Below are 16,638 nucleotides of genomic sequence, written 5' to 3' on the forward strand. Positions count from 1 at the left end.
CCCCTCTTGATAGGTGATCCTTTCAATCAAGATTCCATTAGAGAATCTTGAGGATATAGAGTATGCCCATCCAGCAGATGTTTCCTTTTGACTAATGTATGATGAGCTTTGTTATGGGTGACTTTTTCCTTTCCATAAGTGTCACTTTTGTTTCCAATGAGGTTCCCAAAAGCTATACCCTTCCATAGTTGACTGCCATAGATTCCAACCATCTTTCATGCTTATCTATGATGATGTCAAGAGCTCTTGATTTCAATGCTTCTATGATGCCTTGATGCATCCCATCATTTTTCTTAGTGAATCATGATAGCCATATCTTACAACGGAAGACTTAAGAATAGGAACTTGAAAAGAGCTTAGGTGAGGAAGACTATCTCAGTCATAGTAGAGATCTCTTACTTCCTCTTTTTTAAACTTCTTCTTTTTAGCTTCCTCCACTTCTTTGGTGATATGGGCTTCTTCTCTTCTTCTTTTGATACTATCCTTCTTGAGCTTAGGACAATCTCCCCTATAGTGTCCATATTCTTGACACCCATAGCATTGAATCTTAACCATGTCCCTTTTATTTTTCCGAGAACCAGACTTCCCAAATGTACCCTTTCTTCTTGTCATTGCAACATAAGCTTGATTTTCCTCACCTACTCCTAAATCAGATTTGGCCTTTAGTCAACATTCTTCAATCTTGCACAGTGACCATAGATCCTGGAATGGAGTAGCTTCTTTCTTCCCATAACTATTTGAAGTAAAGTTACCCCACTCTCGTGGTAGTGCATTTAGTACAATTGTAGTCATTTCTCTATCAGACATGACTTCTCCCAGATCTTGAAGTTGATCCCTGATTTCAGATATCCTCATAAAGAATGAGGCTATTCCATCTTCCCTTGACATCTTTAGCTTATAGAGTTCTTGCCTTAGCAGTGCTTACTGAATACAACTCTACCAGTTTGTCATAGATTTCTTTTGAAGTTTCAAGTTTTGATACATATGGGATGAAGGGATCCTTGATGGATTCTATGAGAATCCTTTGAGCCCTAACTTCCCCTTTCATATACTTTGCAAGAGCTTGAGCATCTTCCTTTGCTGGTTTGGTGATTGATCCTTTGACATGTTTTATAACCTCATTTTCAATGAGGTTCAGATCTATCATTTTCTTCCATGCAAGATAGTTTGAAGCCCCAACCAATTTGTTGCTTTCCTTGCAAAAAGGCATTTTGACATATTCAAATGTGGACATATATATACTTACTTGATAGGATGCTCTTTCTCCTTGTTGCTTCTTTGATGTTAATGTTGATATAGAGAATAGAAAACTTCTCCTTGATGAAGATATTTTTCTTCAATAATGATCCTTTATCCCATAGAGAGGGAGATCCCTTTGGATCCTTTGATGGTGGAGTATTTTTTGATGAAGATCAATGATGACTTCATGATGATGTGTTCAATGGTAAGGATCTTGCTTCAACGAGAGAGAGATCACCTTAGAATCTTGATGACAACGTTCTTGGTCTTACTTGATGTATAAGTCCTTTAACTTGAGTAGGGTCTTTGAGATATCTTGAGATTTCTTGAGGGTTCCAAGACTTCTTTCTAGTGTAGACTTCTTCTTTGATCTAGGGTTTTTGATACTTTCTTTGTAGATCATGACTTCAAGATGATCTTCTAGATTCGCTTTGATGCCTTCCTAGAGATTTGATCCTTGAGTGTCCCTTGATAAGATGCCCTTCCTTGACTTTGTTACCTTAGCTCTGATACCATGTTGAGAAATCTAGGGCATGGAGATTAAGTGATTTCTCTTCTCTTGATAACTTCTTGTGAATGTTTTTTACTTCTTAGATTATGATCTTCTTTTACCTATGTTATTATAGTGTTCCTCTTTGTCAAAAAGTTACCAATGCATAAACCATAAAGAGACAAGAGACAGAATATAAGCTATCAGCCAAGGCCAAAACCTCTCCCACTTGAGAGGAAAACTCGAACAAATTCTTCTTCTTATAGAGACTTCAATTGACGAATACCAAGACCAAGACCCTTGACCTATTTTTCACTCCAAGACCAAGACACGATTTCCTTGATGAGATCCTTAGTCAAACCTCTGCTCCTTCCTCCTTCTCGGCTACTCTTCAACTTCGACTTCCTTTTGCTTCAGACCTGCACCTTATTTCGGCCTCCTTGGAAAACCTTAGTTACAGCACATGTGGTGATCTAACCCCTTAATCTCCTTTGCTTGGGTAGAAAGCCTTTCTTCTTCAACTCAACTTTATGTATTGGCTTGTATACTCCTAGATTCGACTTCTAGCATAGCAAGACAGACTTCGGCCTTCTCTGTAGCAATAACAGTCCTTTCCTTCACACGTGTGACTAGAGATCAACCCTAAAACAGTCCCAAACCCTCCTAAAGACTTCGCTCTTCTTCCTTCTCTCTTCGTTGATGATTAGGCTCCTTCATAAGTGTTGAGAAATCTAGGGCATCAATAGATAGGTGATTTCTCTATTATGATAATTGCCTGTGAGTGTCTTTTTACTTCTTGATTATTATCTTCTCTTCTTGTGTTATTATTGTGTTCTTTTCATCAAGACAATTACCAACTCATGAACAATAAAGAGGACAAGAGACACAGTGTATAGGCTGTCAGCCAAGGCCAAAACCTCTCTCTTTGAGAGGAAAACCCAAACAAAATTCTTCTTATAGAACCTTCAATTGAAGAATACCAAGACCATGACAAAGACCCTTGACACTAGAGCCCTTCTAAGGCCAAGTCGCAAGCCTTCTCTTCTCCCCTAGATCAATGTTGCTCTTACTCTTCCTCTTCTCGACTTCCTTCAAATTCTCGGCCTCTTCTTGTAGGTCTTCAACCCTTTATCTTCGCAATAGAAACCCTAGATCTGATTTGGCTCCTCAAATAGTCTTCTCCTTGAGAGAGACTCTTCTCTCTCTAACTCGTCTTCCTTAAGTGAAGACTTCCACCCAAACAAGATCACTTCTATGTGATTGCAACCTTCGATCTATCCTTGCCAGCGTCAGTCTTGCAATCTTCACATGTGTGAGGGTAATCTGGTCCAAAACAGTCCACAACAAAGACTCCTTCCTTCGTTATCCTTCCTTCTTCCCTCGCTGGCTTTAAGGCTTCTTCCAAGATGATTTGCACACTTGAGATAGAGACTTGCTTCACCGAATTGATGTCCTCTAAATGAGGCCAAGCACTGTTATATATAGTGGTTGGTTTATGACTATTAGGCCAACATGATCCCTTGGAGTAGGCCGACTCCATCTTCTAGATTTATCCTTTCGTTGTAGGCCGACTTCAGTGAGGGCTAGCGACAAGGTCTTGGAGGGTGACTTACAAAACAAGTTTGACTCTTTACAATGCATAATATGCCTTCATTACACGACAATGACTCTTTAGACTTTTATGACTAGATGACAAAATACCCTAAGGGCTCACAATGGGAGCCTTAACTAAAAATAAAATCTCTTACTCATGAAACCCATGATGACAATAATTTTATTTTTCTCCTTTACATCTTTTACATAAAATCACAATTACATGTCATTATGAAGATCGAACCTAGTTACACTTTTCAACACTCCTTCTTAACTAGGGAGGTATTCATGATGGTGCTTGGTCATTCTCAATCTGAAGAATTTCTCATAGAAGAATCGAATTGGTAACCCATTTGTATAGCATCATATCAACCAGCATTGGCACATAGCAAGGCCTTGACTAACAAGATCTGAGCTCAACGTTGGCGAGACCAATGATTTATAGACACTCCCATCATTGTCTCTCCCAGAACATACCCCACCCGGGTTCTTAGGGTGTGTTCCATCAGGACTATTCTTATCTTGGATTCCCAGTCCTCAAAGAATATCAGTCCTCTACGACTACTCTTATCTTGGATGCCCTATCTCATCCTCAAAGAGCATCAAATGCCAAATGATTACCCAATCCTCCATTTTGTCTTCCCAAGTGAAGACCAAAATGATGTGTCTATCTCTCCCTCTCAATTAGGGAGGACATATCTATTCCAATAAAGGAATGTACTCATTCCTACAAAAAGAATGTACCTAAGCTCCCTCTTGGCTTAGGAGTTTGCAAGTTTCTTCCAAGTAAGAAACTTGTTTCCAGGGTCCCTCTTAAATAGGGACCTACAACAACTCCTCAGTTGGAGATGATGGGACAACCAGCTGTTTGAAGAACTCCTTCCTTCGATGTCATGAATTTCTTTGTCATGAAGTCTTCATCTTTTGGGACTTCTACATAGGGCACAGACCATCCATCACTTTCATCCATGAGTCAGTGATGTCACCATTCCTTTCATCAGAAAGCAATCCATCAATCTACATCTAGCCTTGCTTCATGTCAGGCTGCCTTCTTCATATTATCTTCTTCGGAAGGATCTTACGTCCTTCTACATGGTCCTCTGGGAAGACATCCACAGTTTTTCCTTTTGGCAGACCTGCCTAAGCCCATCCAGATACTTGTTCAATAATCAAAAATGAATACTTAAATCACAATTACCTTAGTGATGGTCTTGCATCATGACAAATTTTTGTAGGCATCAGCATCCTACATATATGTTGACACATCTCCTAAACATATGTATTGTCAAGGGTCTCCATCCTTTCCAGACTTCCTATCAAAGTCTTCTTATCCTTCTGGGAGATATCATAGTCAAATCTTCTTGGTCTTTCGGATGTTGATTGCCTTTACCATTGTCGCATATTCCATGATCTCTTCCTTCCTTTCTTCACACATTCCATTCCCAGGAGCTTCCAATTAGAGTTCCTCAATTGTAGTCAACCACCCATACTTCATGAGGACATATTATGTTGATTCCATCTAGTGAATATGTAACCCATGCATTCTTGCATCCTATTGACGGAGGAGATCCTTTCTTTTGATCATGCTCTTAAGATAGAGCATTAGTTCACGATATCTGCAACCATATGACATGACTTCCATAATATCAAATGTAAGCATGCATCCCTCATCTTTCCTTGGGTCATCCAGACTTCCTGCAGCAGCTTTCTTTGAATGAAGGAAACCCTCTCCAGCATAACTGAAGCTCAGCGTTGGCCCTTCTGGCCTCTACGTCAGCCCCAAGACCCTCTGCGTCAGCCCTCTGAGGCACTATGCAGCCTCTGGGAGCCTCTGCGTCACTCCCTCTGCCTTCCTGCATGGATGACACAGTCTCTCTGGGCTCTGCGTAGCCTGGACTGACTGTTGCTCTCACTCTCTCTGCTTCTGTGTTGGTCTCCTAGTATTGTCCCTGCCTCTCTACCTCGTACTCACTGCCCCTCACTACTGATCACTGATTCAACTTTGCTTAGCAACCCCACTCTAGCAAAATGAATGACTGATCACTCTGGTGTGTTCTCCAACTAACCCTCAAGCCTCCTCTTATACTTTTCTCGTTAGTCCATCAACGACCGAGATTAAATCTCTAATCAACGGCTAAGATTAGATTTGGCTTGATCCATGACTTTTGGAACCTTTTAACCCAGTTTTATATTAATACCCATTAATATTTTATTTTTCCTAAGTTTAGACTTAAGAACTCCATTAAAAATATTAATTATTTTAATATCTCCCAAACCGGTTAGAATCTGCCCAAACCATTTATGGGTCTTGGAGATCTCATGTGCTTTAGCCTCTCCACCAATCTTCATGGCTAGAGCACATCCGATGCTATTCCAAATCAACATTAATATATATTCTTGTATCCTCATGGATAACTTTATATTCCAAGTCTTCTGGAGTAATTAATCTGAAGAAGGGTGAGTACAGCTAGTACAGCGCGAGGACTAGATTGTTAGCAGTGTGATAAATTGCCCTGTAAGAGATCAGATTGCTCAAACTCTGTCAAATTCTAGAGTAAAGAAGGGGTTTTCCCAGTTGGGTTTCCCAAGAAAAACTATTGTGTTGATTTGTGTGACTGTGTTGTTATCTCTGTGTTTTATTCCGTTGCTTGTCAGTTAAAGAACTTTGTATCTTGGTGAAGGCCATGTAGGTTTCAGTATTTGTTGCCTTGTTTTTCAGTCATTCACTAAGTAGTTGCAAATTTCTATGGAAATTTAACAATACAAGCATGCAATTTCATGCAAGCAAGAATTGACATATTATCTTACCAAGCCGTAACTTTCAAATCATTCAAACCTGCATCTTGCAACAACCTGACACAAAAAATTATCCAAATTAGAGCTCACTTTTAAACGCAATATGAGGTTAATATGCTTTAAACAACATTTAAAATCTTACCTAAAATTAGAATTATGGAAAGCACATTGATTATTGTATATTCATTAATATACATCTAAAGTTTATATCATGGTGATAAATGTCTTCATTCTCTAAGCAGGTACATACACTGGGATTATATACAATATTGAGACCGCAAGGCAAAAAATATCAAATAGCTATTAAACAAACCCCCTTCATAAGCCCAGTTAGAATACTAGGTATTTCTTTAAGAAATCATATGTACCAATTATGAAAAATTCAGTTGAATGTCTAAAACGGTTTAATGTGGTAACCACGTTCAACAAAGTCAAGCCAAGTTTCAACTTTTTCCTTAAGTAAAAAGAGCTGTAACCTACCAAACTGAGAAGATATTGAGACCATGGGAATCACACTAAAAAACATATCAAATAGCTATTAAACAAACCCCCCTCATTAGCACAGTAACAATACTAGGTATTTCTTTATGAAATTATATGTACCAATTATGAAAAATCCAGTCGAATGTCTAAAATGGTTTAATGCAATAACTGAGTCGAATGTCTCAGAACAGAATTCTCTCCATTTTGAAGCTTACGAAGTATTGCAGTCCTGCGGTTAGGGTTTTACAGTGACAAATTGAATTGACAATCTTTGTGGAAGTTGCAAGGACTTCAAGCTTGAAAACAGTTTTGGAACAGGGCTAGTTAGAAGATCAAATCCTCTATCCTATACAGGACTCCTATCCAAGAGAATGTGGATTGTTTTCTGAATCTCTCCGGTTAACTGTGCTCAGAAGCCTAGAAGACAACTCCGTGAAGTTTCGGATCTCTGAAAGAAGAATCGTTAACACGGCAAACCTGATGCATTTATATTAAAGTGACATCAAGAGCAAACGGTGAATGATTTTTGTTGAAGACTATCCATATTTATCTGTTCCTGAAACTTTCCATTGAGCTGACATATAAGGGCTACCTCGAAGCATCCACTGTACAGGAATTTTTGAGGTATGGTTGGCTCCTTTTAAAGGTCTTGTTACTATCAATCTTATAGTGCTTTAAAGGCCCAAGTATAATCTTCCAGCAAATAAGGAACCCTAACCAGTAGGATAAATAAGAGCAAAGTTTTTGATATAGCATCAGTTGAATCAAGGTATGATTTCAGAAGTATTGGTTGAAGAACTTCAATAAATAAAGATTGCAGTATTGGTTGGAGTCATTTATGCAAGCTACAGCAGTTGGCATAAGTCATCCTCGATATTGTGCTTTACTATTCTAAAGGAGGCATTGAATGCTTTGACCTAATTACAACTCACATATCAGTGTTTTGATGGCTGGCTGCTGGCCTAGTCTGTTTGTGAGGGTTGACAATCAGCAGTGTATTGACCCTGGCTAGAGTAGTCTTTTTACTGTCACAGACAGTAGGGTTTCATTCGAGGAACTAAGGCAGCATTGAATCAGGTAGACAGTGCAGTGTTTGGTATCAGCATTGTGTCTCATCTTTCAGTAGGCATTCAGTATACAGTATTGGAACTAATATCCTTGCAGAAGTCCTATAGCAACAGTGAGACTAATCAGTCCTTGAGAGAAGTTGAAAGGCCAAGAATTCATCATTTCATTACAGCAGCATCAACAATTTCACTGTTTCATCTTCAGCAGTATAGCAGGCAGGCTAACATCAATGTCTCGAAGTACGAGGTACACTTGTTTATTTTGCTACAGCAGTGTGGCTGGAAGGGTAATCTGGTTCATGTCTTGAAGGGTTTTGCCGTATGGTTTCTGGGATATTGAAAAGTTGTCAGTGTACTCATTGTAATTGGGTCATTATCCCTGGTACTGGAGCCCATATTGATTTGACGAAGTTTCCTCATTGTAAGTGGGTCATTGTCCCTGGTACAAGAGCCCACATAGTCAATTTGATTATTTTCAGGGAGGTTGAGTGGTGCTAGGCTGGTGATTGAAGTCACCTTCAGGCTGGAGCCTGAAAACACTTCAGGGTGGTAGGGTGGTGCTAGGGTGAGTTGGAGCTCGCTAGGGTGTAGAAGCATCCTTTCAGTTGACTGCAGATAAGACCAAAGCGTAGCAGCATCCTTCCAGTAGGAACTGGAAAATTGAACACTTTTTCTAGAGTACTAGGGAGTTGGGGCTTCCCTTTCACTTGCAGCTGAAGTATTTTTGATGTATTCATATAATTATTAGAAAAGCGTTCAGTGGTTTTTTGTCCCGAAGGGGGTTTTCCACCTAAAAATTATTGTCTATTGTCTACTGTTCATTTATGTTTTTGAATTGATGTTGAAGATTAATTAATGCTCTGAAAAGGATTAATAAGTTACTAATTGCTAAGAAATATCGATTCACCCCCCTCTCAATGTTTCCAACATCTCTTTCCTGATTCCGCCCTCTTAAGGCCAAGCGACCCAATTAGGGCTTAGTGCAAATTAGCTAGGAAGGGGAATTTTTGGTCTTGGAAAGTTTCAACATCCAAGGTTATAGTGGTTTTCACAAAATCATTCCCCTTGGTAGCCATTCTTTCTATTTTCATCAATAAATTATCTTTCGTTAGTGGTTTGCCCTAGGATAAAACCGTAGTTTCGTCAGAGCTTCAACTTGAGGGCTTGTTGAAGGTTTCATGTGCCTTTGTTGTGCTAATACTCATTGATGGAAACATTTTCTTTAACCTTGACCTTGGGACATTCATTTTTCAAAGCTATTACTCAAACCCTAGGTCTAGCTTGCCCTAAATTGGTTTATCTAAGGGAAGCGCATTGCCTCTTCTTCATCGCTTGAGCCTTGTCCTGAAGTTGAGTCCTCCCTTGGAAGCCTTTTAGTCACCATATACCTTTAAGCATAGAAAATTTCTTAGGTGACCTATCTATCGGGACTCCTCTCATTAGTGAAGTGAAAATCCATAAAGAGAAAGGGTTAGTAGCTATGGTGACAGTGGGCTACTACCTTATTGTTGTCGATTGGTCTAGTGATTGCCTTGAAGGATGCCCCTCGACAAGGCCTACTAGATTTTGTGGCTACAGTGTTAAGCATGGAATGGTTATGGACACGCTACTTTGATTCAAGTTTCCCAAGTAGTGCCCCTCCTAAAACCCTAAGGCCTCAGAGGAGGTCTCACTAGACTAGGGCTAATGATGAACTCCTTTGGTAAGGTCCGTGTTAGAATTCCCAAAACATTAAGTAAGAGCACTTGATTGCAAAATGGTTAAAGTACCTTCCGAGTGGTAACCCACCTTCCTTTAAGAGGAATGTCGAATGGTGAGAGGTGTATGACCAGTGCAAAAGGCGAAGGAATGTAGCATATCATCATACCTGAGAAATTATTAAAATTGGCAACTAGGCCCAAACTCCATGTGGGTCATCTTATTTATGGCAGCTACTATTTTTCTTGGACTCCTCTCATCGAGAGGTGTAGGATTGATCTAAAGATCATCCGATTCTGATAAGTATTCATGGAGATATGAATTTCTTTGTGTTATGGGACAATTCGTCAAGGTCAGCCAGCAACTAAACTGGCCCCACTTGTGCTCCACGTTTTGGTATAAATACAAGTGCCTTGCAAGTCATTTGGACACACAACTCTCCCAAGATTTCTTCTTCTCCACTTGTTTTGGGTTTTAGTGGAAAGAAGACTCTCTAAGGGAAAAACGCAGTCCTAGAGGATGATGCCCTAAACGCAATCCTAGAGGATGATGCCCTAGCCATAGAGGGTGGTCTAACCGCAGTCCAAGAGAGGAGATCTGGCCATAGTAAAGAGGCTCCTTCACAGCCTAAACCTGCTCCTATACGCTGCCTAATGGATGCCCTAATTCACTGTCATGAGGAGGCCTTAAATGTGCCCTAGCCGCAGATCTAAGAAAGGGTTACAGCTGATGCAAAATGTGCCCTAGCCCCAGGTATCATCACAGCAAAAGAGACTTCTAACGCAGACCTAAAATGCAATCATCTTAGCTAGTTGTTAGGCCGTGTTTGAGGGCTAAACACATGATGATTGTGACATGTTTTGAGGACCGAATATTGTTGTGCTAGGTCGCAGGCCATAGCACCACAGTTGGGCTTGCGTAGGGAAGCAAAGGGTTGTCATATGCCCTAAGGCAGTAACGCAACTAGGGAGGGGTTCTATTAAGGTATGTCGCAGTCCTTCAAAGGCTGTTTGGAAGTATGTTGGAGAATCGAAGGCTACAGCCATATGAAAGTTTGAGCAGCAAGTTTGATGTTGCTATGTGAGGATAGGTAGGACTGTCTTAACATGAAGGTTGTCCACCTAGTATTAGAATGACTTCCAGTGCAGCATATAGAGAATCCTCTTAACAGTGAACTATGCAGCAAATGATAAGATATGACAGTGTTGGAGTAGCATGGTGTGGAACGTTGCTACAGCATGACAGACATCATAAAGAAGTGTAGTGCTACATGTTGTGTGATGGGTAACAAAGTGCAGCACTGTGATAAAAGGAGTGGCAGCATGATGAAGGCAACATGGTGCAGTATGGAGTAACAATATTACAGCATGGTAATGATGAACATATGGCAGCAGCAAGAAGGTATTGCAGCAACAGGATGATGCGGTATTGCAGAATGCATTTAGGTACAACATAGTGCAATGAACAGCACAGCCTAATGCAGCAAGAGGAGATGCAGTATAGTGATGGGTATAGTCATGATTGGTGAAGCATGATGAGATGCAACATAGTGATGATGGGTGCAACATGGTGCAGCACGGAGAGGTGCAGCATGATGATGAGGTGCAGCGCTAATCTGAAATGACCATAAACTAAAAAACTGATGTAGAATTGATTAACCATTAATGATTTGAATGTTAATTGAAAGAACGCAAATCGAGGAAAATTGCTTGATAAGAACACTTTACGACAGCCTAAGTCACCTGACACGGGGATTCGAGATTCGTGGTGTCAGATTCGGACACGTTGACCCCCTGGAACAGGACACGTAGGATTCGTTATATATTATTTTATTAAAAAAATATATATATATATTAAAAATTAGATATTTCTTACACAAATTTTAATTAATGATACAAATTTATTGATTTCAAATATAGATCTTCATCTATAGCTATTAGCATGCATAGTACATACAAAATTCAAATACATGTCAATCTATTATCTATTTCTTATGCTTGGCCCTCTTGCCACCACGAGAAATGTCTAATTTTTTAGTCTTGTTGGAAAATCAGGATCTTTGTCATTAATATCACCCTCTAAGCATTAATATCCAGAGGCATCTTTGTCATTACCTCTGTATCTGTATAGGGATCTTTGTCATTAATGTCACCCTTTAAGCATTAACATAAGATAGAACAAGCATAACATGTCAAGTCAAGATTTTGTTTGAGTGATGCGTACATTTTTAGGAGGGTCATGATACAAGAGTTCGACAACCAATGTCACTAACATCAAGGTACATAGAGGGATTGGTGCTCTTGATTAAATACGAGTTCCATACCCTAATACATGACAAAAATCAATGGAAACATTGCAATCCCCCAATCCTAAAATCCTGAAAAACTGATAAGTCTGCTGGATTTTGAATGAAATCTAAAATTCTACTTTCTCCATATGAAATCCAATGAGGCTGGAACCACTCTCAAACATCCTGAGTCATTTCATGGTAATGTTAAAAATTTAAGTAAAAGGATGAAAATGAAGATTAAGGAGAATGTCACTTTTACTTTAAGAATTTAACATTACCATGAATAGCATATCAATACTAGGGCCTAGACTTGATCATTAAGCTGCCAAAACGATTGTCAAATGAAAATATGTGTGGCTGTAATGACCAAATGCGGCCTTTTCATACCCGCGCAGGTCACTTTTGCCGCCTAACGAGTCCTGGAAAACAAGACACGCTGCCAAAATCGTGACACGCAGTCGGATTCGACGTGTCATTGGATTTGGACACGAATCAGGGCAGAATCGCGTCGGACACGCTGGATTCGGGATTCGAGGGGCCTCTAGGACGAATCCGGTTATCTAGACAACAGCTAATTAAACATAAAATCGATGCATAACAGAAGTGCAAATAGTGAAAACACAGAGATACCAGACAACAAAGTTGATGACGGAGTTCGTCCCCGATGGACTACATCTCCGGGTCCACTTTCAAGATGGGTGACCGTTTTTATTAGGAATGACAAGAAGTTGATTACACAGAGAAAATACCAGACTGAATGTGCACGCAGGCACTTCTGATCACTATCATCAGATAGTAAGACTTCTTACGGTTTCCAAAACCGACCTCGGCTACTCCCGTAACACTGAAAACAAAAACCGCCTATGTCCTCCAGAATCTACATACAAAAGTGAAAAACCACTCTAATGTCTTCAAAGAAGCAAATCCACCTTTTAAAGGCCTCCAGATTCATCAAAACTTCCATGGGTTGATTACAGGATGAATTGGTTGCTTTTGGGTAGGGTTTTAGCTTCGGTCCTGTTGGTATTAGACACCTTGCTAGGTTGGCATGGTCATTGAATAAGTTTGTTGACAAACTGTTTTTAAAAAACCCAAAAATAACTTTATCATAACCCCGAAACCGCAAGCAATTTGGCTGACCGGGTGAACGGGAGACAACACATGTGACTGTCGTTACAAACATGGTTAGGCCTCCAGCGGTTCCGGCAACTACCCGCTGACTGCGCAGTTCCGATTTGAGGTTACGATGAACCCTGACCTCGTTCACATGTTTCCCTGTTGTGGTTTGAAACCCTGCGCGGTGAACTCTCAAATTGTCATCGCAACACTGGTCACATGTCCTCCGACACGGTTTGCTGACGATCCAAGAGCGCGGTCTTCTCCCGCTATGGTTTCCCACTGGTCATTAGTTCCTTGCTGCTCACATGGCAGCTACCCCGACGCGGTTTCCGATAGCGGTTAGGGGACTGTGTTAAGTTTTGTAATGTTTTGTTTTGATATGTGAATAGGCCAAGAGTTATTGGAGCTAGGGTTAGGAACATAGGGTTAGGCCTTGAAATGTAGGTTTTAATACATTGCATTGTATTTTGGTTTTCAACTTAGATTAGGGTTTGATGTAGCATTTGGTAGGTTAGGATTAAGGTTTTGATACATGGTTTAGAGCTTAGGTGTAGATTAGGGTTTAGGTTTAGAGCTTAGATTTAGGATTTAGATTAGGGTTTTTGTAATACATTTGTCACAATGAGACAAAACCCAAAAGCATATTGTCGACACAAGAGCATTTTACGATGACACCCTAAATCCTGAAAAGGCAAACCATATCGAACCTTTGCATCGGACGACACCCATGTCGACACATTGAACCTCTGCAAAAGACGACACAACCATGTTGACACCAAATCTTGCGAGTCGAACAACAAGACACATGTCATCAACCAATCCTGGCGGAACTGTCGATGAACATAAGTCGACAGCCAGGTACAAAACCATGTCAACTAACGCCATGAAAACCTATTACCTGAACAACCTGATCCATAACCAACACTGTCGAACTGTCGAAGTTGAACTAAAGCGATGACTACACTGAACACTGATGACAACACTTGAACACCTATACAATTGAATCAACGGAACCCTCCTAGATCAAGCACAATGATAGGTGAAGGAGTCACCTTGGAGAATCAGTTGAAGCAGCATGTCTTCAATTGATCTCATGTATCATCTTCTTAGAGATGATCTATACCCATATCTAGATAAGTCAAAGTGTTGACTTCTGTTGTAAATGTACTATCTCTCTCTCTCTGTGCTAAACTATTGAAGAACATATAAGAAGAATTGATCAAGGGTTTCCCCACATTGGGGTTTGTCCCTTGCTAGCACCACATCTTGTGTCCTCTTGTCTTGGCTTGTCTTTTGCAATTTATGTTTATGTTCTATCTGCAATTTACTATTATGCTGATGTGATTGCTAATGTGGAAAAGATATTGAGCTAACTGTGAAAATTGAAATAAATTGCTCAATCAAGTATCGAAGTTGAGGTGAAGACAAAGCCCAAGCAAGAGTGAAAGAGCAACCATCGAAGACAGTTGGGATATGACAAAAGGATCAGTGGATTCCTCATTCCTCTTCAAATTCACCAAGGGTGAAGTCGAAGCGGAGAATATTATCAGAATGGCGCAGCGGAAGTTTCTGATGGCCTACCTAAAGATCACTTCAATGGGAAGACCGGATCTAAGGGTGGAAGGAAAGGCAGATGCCTTGGTTGCAATAAGTTCGACCATTATGCGAAGAAGTGTCTGAATAGTAGGGACACATCACTTGATGATGATAACAATCATTCCAGGGACATCTTCAATGATCAGAGGAATGACAGGTAATGCAGGTCATCAAGGAAATGGTCAACTCTTCAGAGAAAGCAAGGAACCCCAGGTATGAAGAATCAAATGTTGTTTCTGATAAGATAAAGAAGTGTTATCTTGTATTGGCCCTCTCCTTCAGATTCTTTGGGAATCTAGCTTATTGATTGTAGTGTTTCAAGGCACTTCATCGGATAGAAGGGTGCTCTCTCTAATTTAGTAGAGATGGAAACAATCGTGGGATTATGCTTGAAGCAAATGCAACTTATCCCGGAAAGGGTGTAGGGAATGTTACCCCTCAATTGAATGAGAGTAACTCGATTCATTTACAAGAATCTCTTTTGTGTACCTGATCGCTAAAAGAACCTGGTGTCCATTTCGGCAATGGAAGTCAAAGGTTTCAGGGTGGCATTCATCGATGGAAAGGTACGTATTTGAAAATGGAATTTTCGTAGATGCTTTTACTCACAGGTTCAGGGTTGGCAATCTGTATCAAGTTGCAGGATGGTCCATTGGGGACCATGTCAGTGGACACATCTCATCTATAGCACCGAAGGTCTACTTATTATGGGGCCCTACCCTATGTGAGTCAGATGGTGACAAGGATGGCTGAATTCAAAAAGAGCATGAAGGTACATGTCTGAGATGTGCCGAAGGAAAATCTTACAAGGGGACCATTCCCCTCATGTAGCAGGTCCACAGGTTTGGAACAACCCGAGGGGTTTTAGATTCATGAATGGGAATCTCATGAATGCAGGTGGAAGAAAGCCCTCTATGGCTTGAAGCAAAACACCCCAAGCATAGTATGAGAGGATTGATAGCTGTCTAATGACGCTGAGATTCACTAGGAGTGAAGCCGATCCAAATCATTGGTTGAAGGTTGTGGATGATAGACCTCTCATACTGGCACCTTCTGAGGACGACCTATTTCTGACAGGTGCAGACCCTCTCATTTGCAGAAGTAAGAGGGAGTTGGATTCCGAATGTGGAATGATAAACTGCAAGCCCGTGACTACCTTGAGGATCTTAACTTTCAAAAGTTAAATGGTAGTGATGTCGTACCAGATTTGGGAAATGCCTCTGAGTTTCATAAACTCATTCGCGTTGATGTTCTTGGTAAACTTCCGTCCGGACATATGATTTGCAGTTAGTATGATGAGCCCATATATGGTTGAACCTCACTGGATTCGTGCCAAGAATCTTTTGAGATATCTTCGAGGCACAATCTCTCATGGATTGAGATACAATGCCGGAAATATGAAGCTGCATGACTGTTCAAATGCTGACAAGGCAGGCAGTATGGAGGATCTCAAGAGCACTTTTGAGTGTTGATTCTCTTTGGGTTCTGTTCGATATCCTGGATGAGCAGAAAGCAGAAGACGGTTGCTTTGAGCACCGCTGACACAGAATAGATAGCTACGAGTTTGATCTCGTGTGAAGCTGCCTGGTTGTGGAAGCTCCTCAGTGAGTTGTTTGTACACATGATGGATACCACCGTGATCTTCTGTGTCAACCAAGGGGGATTTGATTGTTGAGGAATCTCGTATTCTATGATTGCTCCAGTATATAGACATCAGACACTACCTTATCTGGGATATGGTACGTTGATGAGCAAGGAGGCTCTATCGCATTGAGACCGATGTACAAGTCGCAGACATTCTGTCAAAGCCCCAGCAAAAAGTCAAATTTGTGACTTTCCCGAACGACTTGAAATCGTTGAGAGACCTTCTTATGAGGTCCTGCATGTTGCATGCATTGAGCTCTAGGAGCTTAGAGGGGCTTGGGGTACTACTGGAACAACACGCGACCATAGGGCGACTCACCCTCCCCTAATGGTGCGCTGCGTACAAGGTGAATGGCTCAGCCTTCCCCTATGATACCCCCAGGCAACTTAGGGACAGGATGAATGGTTCTCCTATCGAGGCATCCTACCCATGCAGTCTGGGACTCATGGGAAGTACCTCTCATCTGATCAATGAGCAGGGAAATGGGGTTAGGGACCATAGTAGTACTATCGATGGACGCATCGTTGTATCTACCATACTCCCTATGCTAGGATGACCTCCATTGATCTAGGATCAATGTATATGGGATCAGTATGAGTGGTTTGAGACACTCACTTGTGAT

The 16,638-nt window shown here is 40.8% G+C and overlaps 1 protein-coding gene across 1 annotated transcript in view; it reads right to left on the reverse strand.

The window, feature by feature from the left end:
• LOC149263979 (cyclin-C1-1-like) overlaps nucleotides 1-16,638 on the reverse strand; it is a 241,976-nt gene that overhangs the window by 25,986 nt on the left and 199,352 nt on the right. The window contains exon 7 of the mRNA XM_089427184.1: nucleotides 6,131-6,175. Within this exon, the coding sequence (XP_089283310.1) occupies nucleotides 6,131-6,175 (45 nt within the window). The remainder of the gene's footprint in view (nucleotides 1-6,130; nucleotides 6,176-16,638) is intronic.

The sequence above is a fragment of the Pinus tabuliformis genome, chromosome 6, assembly GCF_031772625.1.
Source record: "Pinus tabuliformis cultivar Carrire ecotype Pingquan chromosome 6, CPIR1, whole genome shotgun sequence".
Taxonomy (NCBI): Eukaryota; Viridiplantae; Streptophyta; class Pinopsida; order Pinales; family Pinaceae; genus Pinus; species Pinus tabuliformis.